At 37.6% G+C, this 14,288-nt stretch overlaps 1 protein-coding gene across 2 annotated transcripts; it reads left to right on the top strand.

The window, feature by feature from the left end:
• Window positions 1–3,087: 3,087 nt before the first annotated feature.
• On the top strand, window positions 3,088–14,086 carry LOC140573509 (uncharacterized). 2 transcript variants are annotated; one of them, XM_072692908.1, is made up of 19 exons: window positions 3,088–3,313; window positions 3,908–4,228; window positions 4,347–4,646; window positions 5,547–5,855; window positions 5,970–6,269; window positions 6,540–6,848; window positions 6,955–7,254; window positions 7,528–7,836; window positions 7,960–8,259; window positions 8,617–8,925; window positions 9,022–9,321; window positions 9,595–9,903; window positions 10,027–10,326; window positions 10,684–10,992; window positions 11,088–11,387; window positions 11,661–11,969; window positions 12,100–12,402; window positions 13,585–13,739; window positions 13,903–14,086. In XM_072692908.1, exons 1-19 carry the CDS (start codon window positions 3,148–3,150, stop codon window positions 13,909–13,911), a joined length of 5,217 nt encoding a protein of 1,738 aa, XP_072549009.1. In that variant the 5' UTR covers window positions 3,088–3,147; the 3' UTR covers window positions 13,912–14,086. The 2 variants fall into 2 exon arrangements, with proteins under 2 accessions (XP_072549009.1, XP_072549008.1); XM_072692907.1 differs by having other exon boundaries at window positions 13,585–14,086.
• The last annotated feature ends 202 nt before the right edge of the window (window positions 14,087–14,288 follow it).

Genomic DNA, 14,288 nt, shown 5'->3' with positions numbered 1-14,288 from the left:
CCGACCAGCACGGTCTTACTGGTCATGTTGATCAACTGAAGTAGTCATGCTGGTCATGCTAATCGACCAGCTTGGTGACCAGTGTGAATATGTTGGTTAACCAGGTTGATGATGCTGGTCATGCTGGTCACCCAGCGGGATTACGCTGCTCAACTAGTTAGGCTAAGATCAGTCAGGTTGATCATGCTTGTAGACTAATAAAACAATTAAATTCAAGCAAAACCATGTCCTATGCTGGTCAAGAGCTAAGCTGAACATCCAGCTCAATCAGCTTGAGCAGCTTGAGTTCGAGGTCAGACTGATCTTTAAGCAGGGAGATGATGTATTAATACCAAAGCATATTTTGCCCACAGTAAATGTAGAGTAATTTAGTACATTAGAAGTTAGATTAGAAGTAGTGCGGGTGACTACGCTTTTGGCTACTGAGGGAATAGTGCACCTTTGAATAGGAAAATGTTGTCAGGTATGCAGCAAACGTCTTGTGATTAGCAATTAGACATTCAAGGTTTCGGGGTTTTATTTGAAAAAAATGGCAAGTAAATGATGTTGAAATTCAGGAAATGTTGATATATGTCAACGGGATTACATAGACAGTGATCTACCGTAAACATTGTTTAATTTAAAAAAGATAAAGTCAAAGTAACATTTTGTGGAATGTTTAAATGTAACATTTTTAGGTATAATATTACAAGGACCATGTTTACCAACGCTGACAAATTTTGGTGATTTTTCCATAAATCTACAACTGTAGTGATAGTCTAATGGTATATGTAGCACATTTGACATTTTATGTATTTAATAGATATTAGACATCGGTTTATTTAATATTCATGTTCATATTCATATTTCTATATGTACTTTAAATGTCAAGCCGTGAAACAAAGATTACTCTGATGATGTTATGATTGAATAGTGCCAAGTGCTTACACACAAAGAAAACATGCCATAGCAACTATCTTTACAATGTGCTTGCTATTTTTGTGTTCTTTATCGTCACTGTAATGCAAATTGAAGCTTGTATCTCCACATGGTAACTTTACAAGAGGATGAATGGAGGCTATAATCTCAGTTACATTAACCTTAAATTAAGTGTAGCGTAACACTCAGCAGGTTCGGAATGGGAGTCAATTAAACGTTTTAAAAAAATAAACTTCTCTATTTATGTAATTACAAATAATCCATACCAGTGAATCACAAACAAAAACAGCTTTTACATAGACAATATTATCAAAGTACTATATCAGAGGAATAAAACAGTGGCATGGATAAAAGAAAACAATGCAGCAGTTCTAAAGAAAAACACATGTTGATCATATGTAATATATTACAACACAGAGACATACCCTGAACAACAAAATGCTCCACTCTACTTGAATAACACACCAGACTCAGCATCTACGTTTAGTTGGTCATTATCAGATCTTGATACGTAAGAGTAGTTGTCTGTCATTGTGATAATGCTTTTGACTACTGGGGTACAGGAAACCTAGTCACCGTATCATCTGGTAAGACAAACTACCATACCTTACTGGCTATTGATTAAACTGGAAATAAATGATTCTCTGAAGTTAATTTGAATGTGGCATGTGATTACAAATGAACACATTGATTTGTTTTCCGTAGTTCACTAATTTCTGCAAAAATGTGTTGATTGTGGGTTTTTTTTCATATTCTTTCAGTACATTGAGGCTATATTTATTTCATTTTTTCATTATTCATTTTGTTATCTCATGATTATTATCCATAGGAAATTATCCTGATAACATGATCTCAAGATAATTATTTTTAGAAAAAGTTATTTGTATGCAAACATCATGTTCTTAGGCTCCATAATTTTTAGATTAATATTAAATCTGTTATTAAATTATCAATTATAAAAAAAAAAAATGTAGTTGAAAGTGGCTTTATAAGTGTTATACTTTAAACTCTACAGACAAGTTTTTTCATTATTCCATCACCATATGAGTTCATTTTTAAAAAAAATGGTAAATAGCTTATTTAGTGCAGAATGATTACATTTTAATTACAATGTAATTTTTGACAATTTCTTTTATAGTTTTTTACCTTTCTTGGTCAGGTTTTAAAGTGAAGTGTCCATTCCTAAAGAGTAATAGGAAATGGGGATTTTGTTGGTTTTTGGTATTTTTGGTACGTTATTATGCCATTTTAAGACAATGTAAAGAACAACATATTCACATTTTGTCAAGAAAGTGAAAGCAGCGACGAGATGTTATATTTGGATTCGCTGTATCGGACAAGGCTTGTGTTGATGACAATTGTAGAACCATGACATTTTTTATTTATGTAATAATGTTTTCACAGCACCATTTCTTTAGTACCTATACCCCATTCACTTTTAACAGTTATTTTATAAGACAAATTTACACTTAAATAATAACTTATATAATAATTCTGCAAATACAGACTGGGAATATACACACAACTACTCTTAAAATGTTTATCTGAAACAATTTTGTCAATTAATTGATAATAAGAGTCCCACATATATTTGCAGATAATTTGTCATTTTAAAGATGGGTCTTTTTTATGCACTCTACGGGAATTTACACAATAGTGTAAATTCAAACCCCCATTTCGTCAGTGTAGTTTGAATGGAATGCCTTTAAAATGATATAGGATAGTTTTTTTACATGGTTGTAAATTTGATTCAGTTGCACAGTTAGGTTCAGTTTCAAAGTAGATGTTTCCTAGGCATGTGCACATTTTTAGCAATGTCATTTTTAAACTTTTAAACGAAAATTCATCAATTTGGACTGAAATAACGGTGCTAAATTTAATATGAAACTTTGTTTGTTTGCTTGTATTTGTCCTACCACTTTACACGTGTGTGCATATTTCCTAAGAATGCTTAAAGGTTTAACCTTTCATGACATTGTCAAATATAATGTGACATTAACAATTTTGTTTATTCAGTATTTTGTATTGTGTGTGTGTGTGTGTGTGTGTGTGTGTGTGTGTGTGTGTGTGTGCATGTGTTTTACAGAAGGTCAGAGTCCACCAACCTCCCCCTTCCTAGTGTCTGCGTGCAGCCCTTCCTCAGATGGCTTCCTCACGCTCGGCTGCATCACAAGCGGTTTCTCTCCCGCCGAGTCTCTCAAGTTTAAGTGGACAGGTGACGTGAGGGACATGGTGCAGTACCCAGCTGTGCAGATGCGGGGTGGCAAGTTCACAGCTGTGAGCCATGTGCGAGTCAAGGCCTCAGACTGGGAAGCAGAAAAGCCATTTACGTGCCAGGCGGAACATCCAGCTATCTCTGCAAGTGCACCTATGAAAACGACCCTGCAAAAGCGAGGTAGGTGCATCCAGCACTAAGAGGTCAGCACTTAATAAATAAGTAAGTAAATAAATAAATAAATAAAATAAAACATGACATTATTTTCATATATTATCAAAAACACATTTGTACTTATGTTGACACTTTTTATAATAAAAGACTTTATAATAGCACAAATCTTCTGCAAAAAATATTATATTTAATGGAATTATTGCATGACATCAAAATGTAGTAGTCAAATAATAAAATATAAAATACTTTTTAAACACTTTTTAAACAACAGTTATGCTCTTGTCTTATTGTGACACAGTACAAGAGTAATGTAATTTGTCACACCAAAGGACGTTTTTACCATTTGAGTAGTTTTCTTTTTCATTTAAAATAGTTTAATTTTATCCAAGCATACTTTATTCACTTGGACCATAAGATAGTTTTATGAAATTTAGCTCAATTTTTAGTTTTGCATCTTGTTAAGCTTAACAATACAGTTTACACTGCGCTAAAAGGTTTTCTAATTATTCTAGTCTCTTTTGTTTGTTTTGAATAATATGTGTTTTTTTACCTTAAACCTAAAAACATAATTTTCAACTAACTTCCATTACCTTTTTATAGGGCGCTCTCCATCAAATGTCTCTCTGAAGATCAATCCACCATCAGCGAAGGATCTCTTTGAACATAGTAAAGCTACAATCACCTGTGTCATAACTGGTGATGATAAGAACGAAGTGGATGGAGCAGTCGTGTCATGGACAGTTGGAGGCAGCAGACGTGAAAGTAGTGGAACAGATAATGTTAAACAGACAACACCACCTTTTACTAAGACTAGCAGTTTGACCCTTGATCAGTCTGAATGGTTTTCGGGGTCAGAAGTGGAGTGCTCTACTGAAAGGGAAAAAACACCATTCTCAGACAAAATTAAGGTGAAGAAAGGAGGTAAGTCCAGCTGTCCTGGAGTCAAATCTTCTCCTTAGTTAAATCTGAAAGTGATACTCCTCTGAAATTAAAAACTCTAATTAACAAACTAATTTACAAATGATCTTTTCTTATGTAGGAAAACCTTCTATTGTCTTCTACAAACCTGAGAAGGACGTCAGAGACACAGACACTGTCTCCCTGTTGTGTGAGGTCAGGAGCTCTGGTCTGGGGGATGTGTATGTGATGTGGAAAATGAACAACGGTCAGTACATGGAAGGCAGCAGCACAGTTTATATCAACGAAAAGAACACAGCAGTTGTCCTCAGCTACTTAACTGTGTCTGGGAGGGCGTACAACAGTGCACAGTTCACTTGTGCTGTAAAAGACCCCAACATGGTGGCAGGAGCCACACCAGAACAGAAGACAACATCTATGAGTAAGACCAACTGTGATACTTATCCTCTGTTAGATAGTCCCTGTTTTTTTATTCCCTGCCACACATCTGCAGAACTAATTAAATTAACTGATTCAAGAGAGAGGTTGAGTTTAAATCCCGTCCTCTGGAAACACTGACAGGTCCGCTGAACACACGGAGAGACCAATCAGGATGCTCTCTGTATCATAATCTCGCTACTTCTGTTACTCACTAGCTCTGTCTCACTAGATTGCTCAGAAAAAGTGCACAAGTGAGCCTGATATACGTACAATGTCCTGATTTCCAGGATATTGTATATCATTTGCAGGCATCAGGGAGCTTTTCTCAATATGCAGCAGAATCCTGTGAGTTGCAGGAGAGGTGGGATGTATGTATCTTTTTAATGTGATATATAAACATCATAAACAGTCCATTTGGCTAAACTTGCATGCATGCGCAAATAAGCAATGCTTCACATGACACACACGTCCAAAACTAAACAATTAAAATCCAAAATCCCCAGTAACAGCCACTTCCTTAATGGTCCTGTGAAAGTGCGGTGGAGGATATGAATATCTGGATTTATGTAAAAGTTACATGAATTCCGATTTGGATGTTTAGAGAGAGTCTCTTTTACAAATATCAGATATATATCAGATTTCAATACCATATATCAATGTGGCCAAAATTGGAAGTGAACATTTCCTCAGATTCAGTGCGTCCTTTGCTGTTCACACTGTCGGACAAATTACACATATGTGTTTATATTTGATGAAAAAGATAACATTTTTGCCTGCTGTGTGAACATAGCCTCTCTGTTCATGTTTTTTTTCCTTTTTTTGCATTATGTAATTCCATTGTATATATAATATATATCACAATGCATGAAGTATTTCCCTTTATTTTTATTTTTTAACATAGATGACTTCTCTCTAAAGATCAATCCACCATCAGCGAAGGATCTCTTTGTACGTAATACAGCTACAATCACCTGTGTCGTAACTGGTGATAATAAGAACGAAGTGGATGGAGCAATCGTGTCATGGACAGTTGGAGGCAGCAGACGTAGAAGTAGTGGAACAGACAATGTTAAACAGACAACACCACCTTTTACTAAGACTAGCAGTTTGACCCTTGATCAGTCTGAATGGTTTTCGGGGTCAGAAGTGGAGTGCTCTACTGAAAAAGAAAAAACTCCATTCTCAGACAAAATTAAGGTGAAGAAAGGAGGTAAGTCCAGCTGTCCTGGAGTCAAATCTTCTCATTAGTTAAAACTGTGTTGTTAAAAAAGTGCTGTTTATCTGAAATACAGCTCTAATTTACAAATCATTTTTTCTCATGTAGGCAAACCTTCTATTATCTTCTACAAACCTGAGAAAGACGTCAAAGACACAGACACTGTCTCCCTGTTGTGTGAGGTCAGGAGCTCTGATCTGGGGGATGTGTATGTGATGTGGAAAATGAACAACGGTCAGTACATGGAAGGCAGCAGCACAGTTCACATCAATGAAAAGAACACAGCAGTTGTCCTCAGCTACTTAACTGTGTCTGGAAAGGATTACAACAGTGCACAGTTTGCTTGTGCAGTGAAAGACCCCAACATGGTATCAGGAGCCACACCAGAACAGAAGACAACATCTATGAGTAAGAACAACTGAGATACCTCTCCTGTGTTAGAATGTTGCTGATCGTCCTCTCAGACATATCATTAGGAATCACCACTAGCAGCTGTGTCTGACTAAGATGCTTCCTTAAGTAAACCTGAATGGTCTGAGAAGCTTCTGATGCATAGTTTGTATTCTGTCTCCCAGTGTTCACTCCACGAATGCTTTCCTGGAAACACTATATATTTAATAGTAGTATATCTTACAATGCAAAGTGTTTATTTGTTAATTATCTATTTTTTTTATGTAGATGACTTCTCTCTAAAGATCAATCCACCATCAGCGAAGGATCTCTTTGAACAAAATAAAGCTACAATCACCTGTGTCGTAACTGGTGATAATAAGAACGAAGTGGGTGGATCAATCGTGTCATGGACAGTTGGAGGCAGAAGACGTGGAAGTAGTGGAACAGATAATGTTAAACAGACAACACCACCTTTTACTAAGACTAGCAGTTTGACCCTCGATCAGTCTGAATGGTTTTCAGGGTCAGAAGTGAAGTGCTCTACTGAAAGGGAAAAAACACCATTCTCAGACAAAATTAAGGTGAAGAAAGGAGGTAAGTCCAGCTGCCCTGGAATTAAAACTAAAAGTGTTGTATCTCTGAAATACATGAATCTTCTATTCTACATGTTCTAATTCACAGACAATCTTTTCTTATGTAGGCAAACCATCTATTGTCTTCTACAAACCTGAGAAGGAAGTCAGAGACACTGAGACGGTCTCCCTGTTGTGTGAGGTCAGGAGCTCTGGTCTGGGGGATGTGTATGTGATGTGGAAAATGAACAACGGTCAGTACATGGAAGGCAGCAGCACAGTTCACATCAATGAAAAGAACACAGCAGTTGTCCTCAGCTACTTAACTGTGTCTGGAAAGGAGTACAACAGTGCACAGTTTGCTTGTGTAGTGAAAGACCCCAACATGGTAGCAGGAGCCACACCAGAACAGAAGACAACATCTATGAGTAAGAACAACTGTGATACCTCTCCTGTGTTAGAATGTTGCTAAGAGTCCTCTGAGAACTATGATTAGAAATCACCACTGGCAGCTGTGTCTTACTAAGATGCTTCCTTAAGTAAACCTGAATGGTCTGAGAAGCTTCTGATGCATCTTTTGTGTTCTGTCTCCCAGCGTTCACTCCACGAATGCTTTCCTGGAAACGCTATATATTTAATAGTAGTATATCTTACAATGCATGAAGTGTTTATTTATTAATTGTCTATTCTTTTTTATGTAGCTGACTTCTCTCTAAAGATCAATCCACCATCAGCGAAGGATCTCTTTGTACGTAATAAAGCTACAATCACCTGTGTCGTAACTGGTGATAGTAAGAACGAAGTGGATGGAGCAGTCGTGTCATGGACAGTTGGAGGCAGAAGACGTGAAAGTAGTGGAACAGATAATGTTAAACAGACAACATCACCTTTTACTAAGACTAGTAGTTTGACCCTCGATCAGTCTGAATGGTTTTCGGGGTCAGAAGTGGAGTGCTCTACTGAAAGGGAAAAAACACCATTCTCAGACAAAATTAAGGTGAAGAAAGGAGGTAAGTCCAGCTGCCCTGGAGTCAAATCTTCTCATTAGTCAAAACTGAAAGTTATGCTCCTCTGAAATAAATGAATCTTCTATTCTACATGTTCTAATTTACAAATAATCTTTTCTCATGTAGGCAAACCATCTATTGTCTTCTACAAACCTGAGAAGGAAGTTAGAGACACTGAGACTGTTTCCCTGTTGTGTGAGGTCAGGAGCTCTGATCTGGGGGATGTGTATGTGATGTGGAAAATGAACAACGGTCAGTACATGGAAGGCAGCAGCACAGTTCATATCAATGAAAAGAACACAGCAGTTGTCCTCAGCTACTTAACTGTGTCTGGAAAGGAGTACAACAGTGCACAGTTTGCTTGTGCAGTGAAAGACCCCAACACGGTGGCAGGAGCCACACCAGAACAGAAGACAACATCTATGGGTAAGAACAACTGTGATACCTCTAATGTTTTAGAACATCGTTGAGAATCCTCTCAGACGTAGATCAGGAAGCAACTCTAGCAGCTGATTGGCTGATTGAGATGCTTCCTGTAGTTTGAGTCCCTGTTTACACCTGGTCCCTTCAGGTCCCTTCTATTCTAATAAAATTTTGATCAAATGAATATACAACTGGAAGTGAAATGAGTCTCTGGTTATAACGACTGGAATTGTTGTGAGAGATGGAATATGCAATACCATTCATTACGTAGCATCCAGTTGTTTATCCATTAAGTCTTATCCTGTGCAAATAAACGCATAAAGTGTTTATTCATTAATTATCTATTCTTTTTTTATGTAGATGACTTTTCTCTGAAGATCAATCCACCATCTGCGAAGGATCTCTTTGTACGTAATAAAGCTACAATCACCTGTGTAGTAACTGGTGATAATAAGAACGAAGTGGATGGAGCAATCGTGTCATGGACAGTTGGAGGCAGCAGACGTAGAAATAGTGGAACAGATCATGTTAAACAGACAACACCACCTTTTACTAAAACTAGTAGTTTGACCCTCGATCAGTCTGAATGGTTTTCAGGTACAGAAGTGATGTGCTCCACTGAAAGGGAGAAAACACCATTCTCAGACAAAATTAAGGTGAAGAAAGGAGGTAAGTCCAATCTTCTCATTAGTTAAAACTATGTTTAAAAAAATGCAGTTTATCTGAAATACAGCTCTAATTTATAAATAATTTTTTCTCATGTAGGCAAACCTTCTATTGTCTTCTACAAACCTGAGAAGGACGTCAAAGACACAGAGACGGTCTCCCTGTTGTGTGAGGTCAGGAGCTCTGATCTGGGGGATGTGTATGTCATGTGGAAAATGAACAACGGTCAGTACATGGAAGGCAGCAGCACAGTTCACATCAATGAAAAGAACACAGCAGTTGTCCTCAGCTACTTAACTGTGTCTGGAAAGGATTACAACAGTGCACAGTTTGCTTGTGCAGTGAAAGACCCCAACATGGTGGCAGGAGCCACACCAGAACAAAAGACAACATCTATGAGTAAGAACAACTGTGATACCTCTCCTGTGTTAGAATGTTGCTAAGAGTCCTCTGAGAACTATGATTAGAAATCACCACTGGCAGCTGTGTCTGACTAAGATGCTTCCTTAAGTAAACCTGAATGGTCTGAGAAGCTTCTGATGCATCTTTTGTGTTCTGTCTCCCAGCGTTCACTCCACGAATGCTTTCCTGGAAACGCTATATATTTAATAGTAGTATATCTTACAATGCATGAAGTGTTTATTTATTAATTGTCTATTCTTTTTTATGTAGCTGTCTTCTCTCTAAAGATCAATCCACCATCAGCGAAGGATCTCTTTGTACATAATAAAGCTACAATCACCTGTGTCGTAACTGGTGATAGTAAGAACGAAGTGGATGGAGCAGTCGTGTCATGGACAGTTGGAGGCAGAAGACGTGAAAGTAGTGGAACAGATAATGTTAAACAGACAACATCACCTTTTACTAAGACTAGTAGTTTGACCCTCGATCAGTCTGAATGGTTTTCGGGGTCAGAAGTGGAGTGCTCTACTGAAAGGGAAAAAACACCATTCTCAGACAAAATTAAGGTGAAGAAAGGAGGTAAGTCCAGCTGCCCTGGAGTCAAATCTTCTCATTAGTCAAAACTGAAAGTTATGCTCCTCTGAAATAAATGAATCTTCTATTCTACATGTTCTAATTTACAAATAATCTTTTCTCATGTAGGCAAACCATCTATTGTCTTCTACAAACCTGAGAAGGAAGTTAGAGACACTGAGACTGTTTCCCTGTTGTGTGAGGTCAGGAGCTCTGATCTGGGGGATGTGTATGTGATGTGGAAAATGAACAACGGTCAGTACATGGAAGGCAGCAGCACAGTTCACACCAATGAAAAGAACACAGCAGTTGTCCTCAGCTACTTAACTGTGTCTGGAAAGGAGTACAACAGTGCACAGTTTGCATGTGCAGTGAAAGACCCCAACACGGTGGCAGGAGCCACACCAGAACAGAAGACAACATCTATGGGTAAGAACAACTGTGATACCTCTAATGTTTTAGAACATCGTTGAGAATCCTCTCAGACGTAGATCAGGAAGCAACTCTAGCAGCTGATTGGCTGATTGAGATGCTTCCTGTAGTTTGAGTCCCTGTTTACACCTGGTCCCTTCAGGTCCCTTCTATTCTAATAAAATTTTGATCAAATGAATATACAACTGGAAGTGAAATGAGTCTCTGGTTATAACGACTGGAATTGTTGTGAGAGATGGAATATGCAATACCATTCATTACGTAGCATCCAGTTGTTTATCCATTAAGTCTTATCCTGTTCAAATAAACGCATAAAGTGTTTATTCATTAATTATCTATTCTTTTTTTATGTAGATGACTTTTCTCTGAAGATCAATCCACCATCTGCAAAGGATCTCTTTGTACGTAATAAAGCTACAATCACCTGTGTAGTAACTGGTGATAATAAGAACGAAGTGGATGGAGCAATCGTGTCATGGACAGTTGGAGGCAGCAGACGTAGAAGTAGTGGAACAGATCATGTTAAACAGACAACACCACCTTTTACTAAAACTAGTAGTTTGACCCTCGATCAGTCTGAATGGTTTTCAGGTACAGAAGTGAAGTGCTCCACTGAAAGGGAGAAAACACCATTCTCAGACAAAATTAAGGTGAAGAAAGGAGGTAAGTCCAATCTTCTCATTAGTTAAAACTATGTTAAAAAAATGCAGTTTATCTGAAATACAGCTCTAATTTATAAATAATTTTTTCTCATGTAGGCAAACCTTCTATTGTCTTCTACAAACCTGAGAAGGACGTCAAAGACACAGAGACGGTCTCCCTGTTGTGTGAGGTCAGGAGCTCTGATCTGGGGGATGTGTATGTGATGTGGAAAATGAACAACGGTCAGTACATGGAAGGCAGCAGCACAGTTCACATCAATGAAAAGAACACAGCAGTTGTCCTCAGCTACTTAACTGTGTCTGGAAAGGATTACAACAGTGCACAGTTTGCTTGTGTAGTGAAAGACCCCAACATGGTGGCAGGAGCCACACCAGAACAGAAGACAACATCTATGAGTAAGAACAACTGTGATACCTCTCCTGTGTTAGAATGTTGCTAAGAGTCCTCTGAGAACTATGATTAGAAATCACCACTGGCAGCTGTGTCTGACTAAGATGCTTCCTTAAGTAAACCTGAATGGTCTGAGAAGCTTCTGATGCATCTTTTGTGATCTGTCTCCCAGCGTTCACTCCACGAATGCTTTCCTGGAAACGCTATATATTTAATAGTAGTATATCTTACAATGCATGAAGTGTTTATTTATTAATTGTCTATTCTTTTTTATGTAGCTGTCTTCTCTCTAAAGATCAATCCACCATCAGCGAAGGATCTCTTTGTACATAATAAAGCTACAATCACCTGTCTCGTAACTGGTGATAATAAGAACGAAGTGGATGGAGCAGTCGTGTCATGGACAGTTGGAGGCAGCAGACGTGAAAGCAGTGGAACAGATAATGTTAAACAGACAACACCACCTTTTACTAAGACTAGCAGTTTGACCCTCGATCAGTCTGAATGGTTTTCGGGGTCAGAAGTGGAGTGCTCTACTGAAAGGGAAAAAACACCATTCTCAGACAAAATTAAGGTGAAGAAAGGAGGTAAGTCCAGCTGTCCTGGAGTCCAATCTTCTCATTAGTTAAAACTGAAAGTGATACTCGTCTGAAATTAAAAACTCAGGAATCTTCTATTCTACATGTTCTAATTTACAAATGATCTTTTCTTATGTAGGCAAACGTCCTTCCATTCTCTTGTACAAACCTGATAAGCATGTCAAAGACACAGAGAGGGTCTCCCTGTTGTGTGAGGTCAGCAGCTCTGATCTGGGGGATGTGTATGTCATGTGGAAAAGGAACAACGATCAGTACATGGAAGGCAACAGCACAGTTCACATCAACGAAAAGAACACAGCAGTTGTCCTCAGCTTCTTAACTGTGTCTGGAATGGAGTACAACAGTGCACAGTTTGCTTGTGCAGTGAAAGACCCCAACATGGTAGCAGGAGCCACACCAGAACAGAAGACAACATCTATGAGTAAAGTCAACTGTCCTAATCATCCTGTGTTAGAACGTCGCTGATAGTGCTCTCAGACCTGTGTGATCAGGAAGAATCTCTGGTAGCTCTAGTAGAAAAGATTCTTCCTTTAGTTCACCTGAATGGTCTGAGATGCCTCTGATACATCCTGTTCTGTATCTCTGTGTTCACTTCTTGTGTGCTTTTTGTTTGTATGATGTTTGTTTCTCAGGCCATGGTTTAAACATCAGTCCAAAAAAAGATGACAAAAAAGATTAAATTATACTTTTTTTAGCATTTGTAATCAATCCAATTGTTTTTATATCTTGGCCTTTGCATGTTTGTATGTGTTACTTATCTTGGTTACGCCTTGTTCCTATGTCTAATGCTTTTTCTGTTGGTGTGTATGTTCTCATGTTCTGTGTGCTTACATAAGGCATTTTAGTACACTTTGCCAAATTTGATAGAAACACTGGAGCTGAAAACGACCAAAATAGTGTTTGTGTATAAATGCATTCTTTGTCTTCTTGCAACACTTGAAGCAATAAATGAGCATAATTGCATATGACATCACATAGTCCATCTTTCATTTGGAGAAACTTCATGAACCAGCATTTTGTTATTGGCCTGGGAAGTATAAGTAAAAGGAAACACTGCAGAGAACAGCAGTTATCAGTGCTATTAATAGCTGGAGAATCATTGTTATGAATGTATCAGTATATTCAACATGTCACAGCAACAAAAAACAATGAGAATCAGACTGATTTAATTGAGTCATGCTGAAATGTTTACTAATATGTCCGTCTTTGTAGCATTTTAACTTTATGTACTAAATGTAATCATATAAAAGCTTTTATATCTTACATTGTCCCTCATGTTTGTTCCCAGTAAGGCAAAATAATTGTGCGTGCTTATCTTTACAAATATGCTTGTGTGTCTGTGCATGCTCATACATATCAAAGCTGCTATATATATATATATATATATATATATATATATATATATATATATATATATATATATATATACATTGAAGATTATTCAGTGAAATAAGGGCTTCAGAGAGAGCTTCACACACACATGAGCTTCAATTTCTGAGTAACACTATAATGCATTTTGGATATTTTTCTGGTGTGTTTGTGTGTGTGTGTGTGTGTGTGTGTGTGTGTGTGTATATACGGTATACGCATGTGTGTTTTTCAGGAGAGCTTCCAGCACCAGATCCAGGATTGTATATAAACTGTGATAAGGACATTCCAGAGGAGGATGACTTCAACAGCTTGTGGTCCACTGCTTCATCCTTCATCTTCCTCTTCCTCTTTACTGTCATTTACAGCACTGCCCTCAGCCTCTTCAAGGTAAACAATTTGCAGTGTAAAAATGCAAAATAAATAAATGGTGGGCAGGCTGGGTAGACACACCACCACACTACACCAGTACACCAGTTCTCCTTCCTGTGTAACATGATTAAAATTCTGGACAAGACATGTACATTTTCTTTTTCTTGGTTTTGTTTTCCAGATGAAATGACGCTGTAGTGAAACACAAATGAAGAAATTTAATATCCATCTTTTCTAACCCCCCTAAAACTTTCCTGGATGTTTTTTGACATGTACTACACATGTATGTAAATGTGTATTTGTGTGTCAACATGAACATTTCCTCTGTACTTTTAATTGAAACTAAACCTAATGACCAAGATAAGTTTGTGTTTCTTTGGGAAATCAATAAATATTTCATGGATTATGGCATGGTTGTTTTTTTGTTTTTTTTTACCATAAAGGGATTTCAAAACTTGTAGCTGTAGAACAATTTGGGGTGATTTGTGGACTGAAGAACATCATGTAAAGTTCAGGAATATATTAAATGAAAATATATTATTAAGTGGAAAAAAATACTTCTGTTTA

Source organism: Salminus brasiliensis, chromosome 12, assembly GCF_030463535.1.
Source record: "Salminus brasiliensis chromosome 12, fSalBra1.hap2, whole genome shotgun sequence".
In the NCBI taxonomy this organism is placed as follows: Eukaryota; Metazoa; Chordata; class Actinopteri; order Characiformes; family Bryconidae; genus Salminus; species Salminus brasiliensis.
Note: the sequence above shows the minus strand (reverse complement) of the source record. Positions and strands in the feature narration are given on the sequence as shown.

Bases quoted from the DNA above. Each gene is read 5' to 3' on its own strand.
- LOC140573509 (XM_072692907.1), top strand. From the start codon at position 3,148: ATGGTGCAGTACCCAGCTGTGCAGATGCGGGGTGGCAAGTTCACAGCT. The intron at 7,837-7,959 runs GTAAGTCCAGCT...TTTCTCATGTAG, and splicing joins AATTAAGGTGAAGAAAGGAG to GCAAACCATCTATTGTCTTC. The intron at 8,926-9,021 runs GTAAGTCCAATC...TTTCTCATGTAG, and splicing joins AATTAAGGTGAAGAAAGGAG to GCAAACCTTCTATTGTCTTC.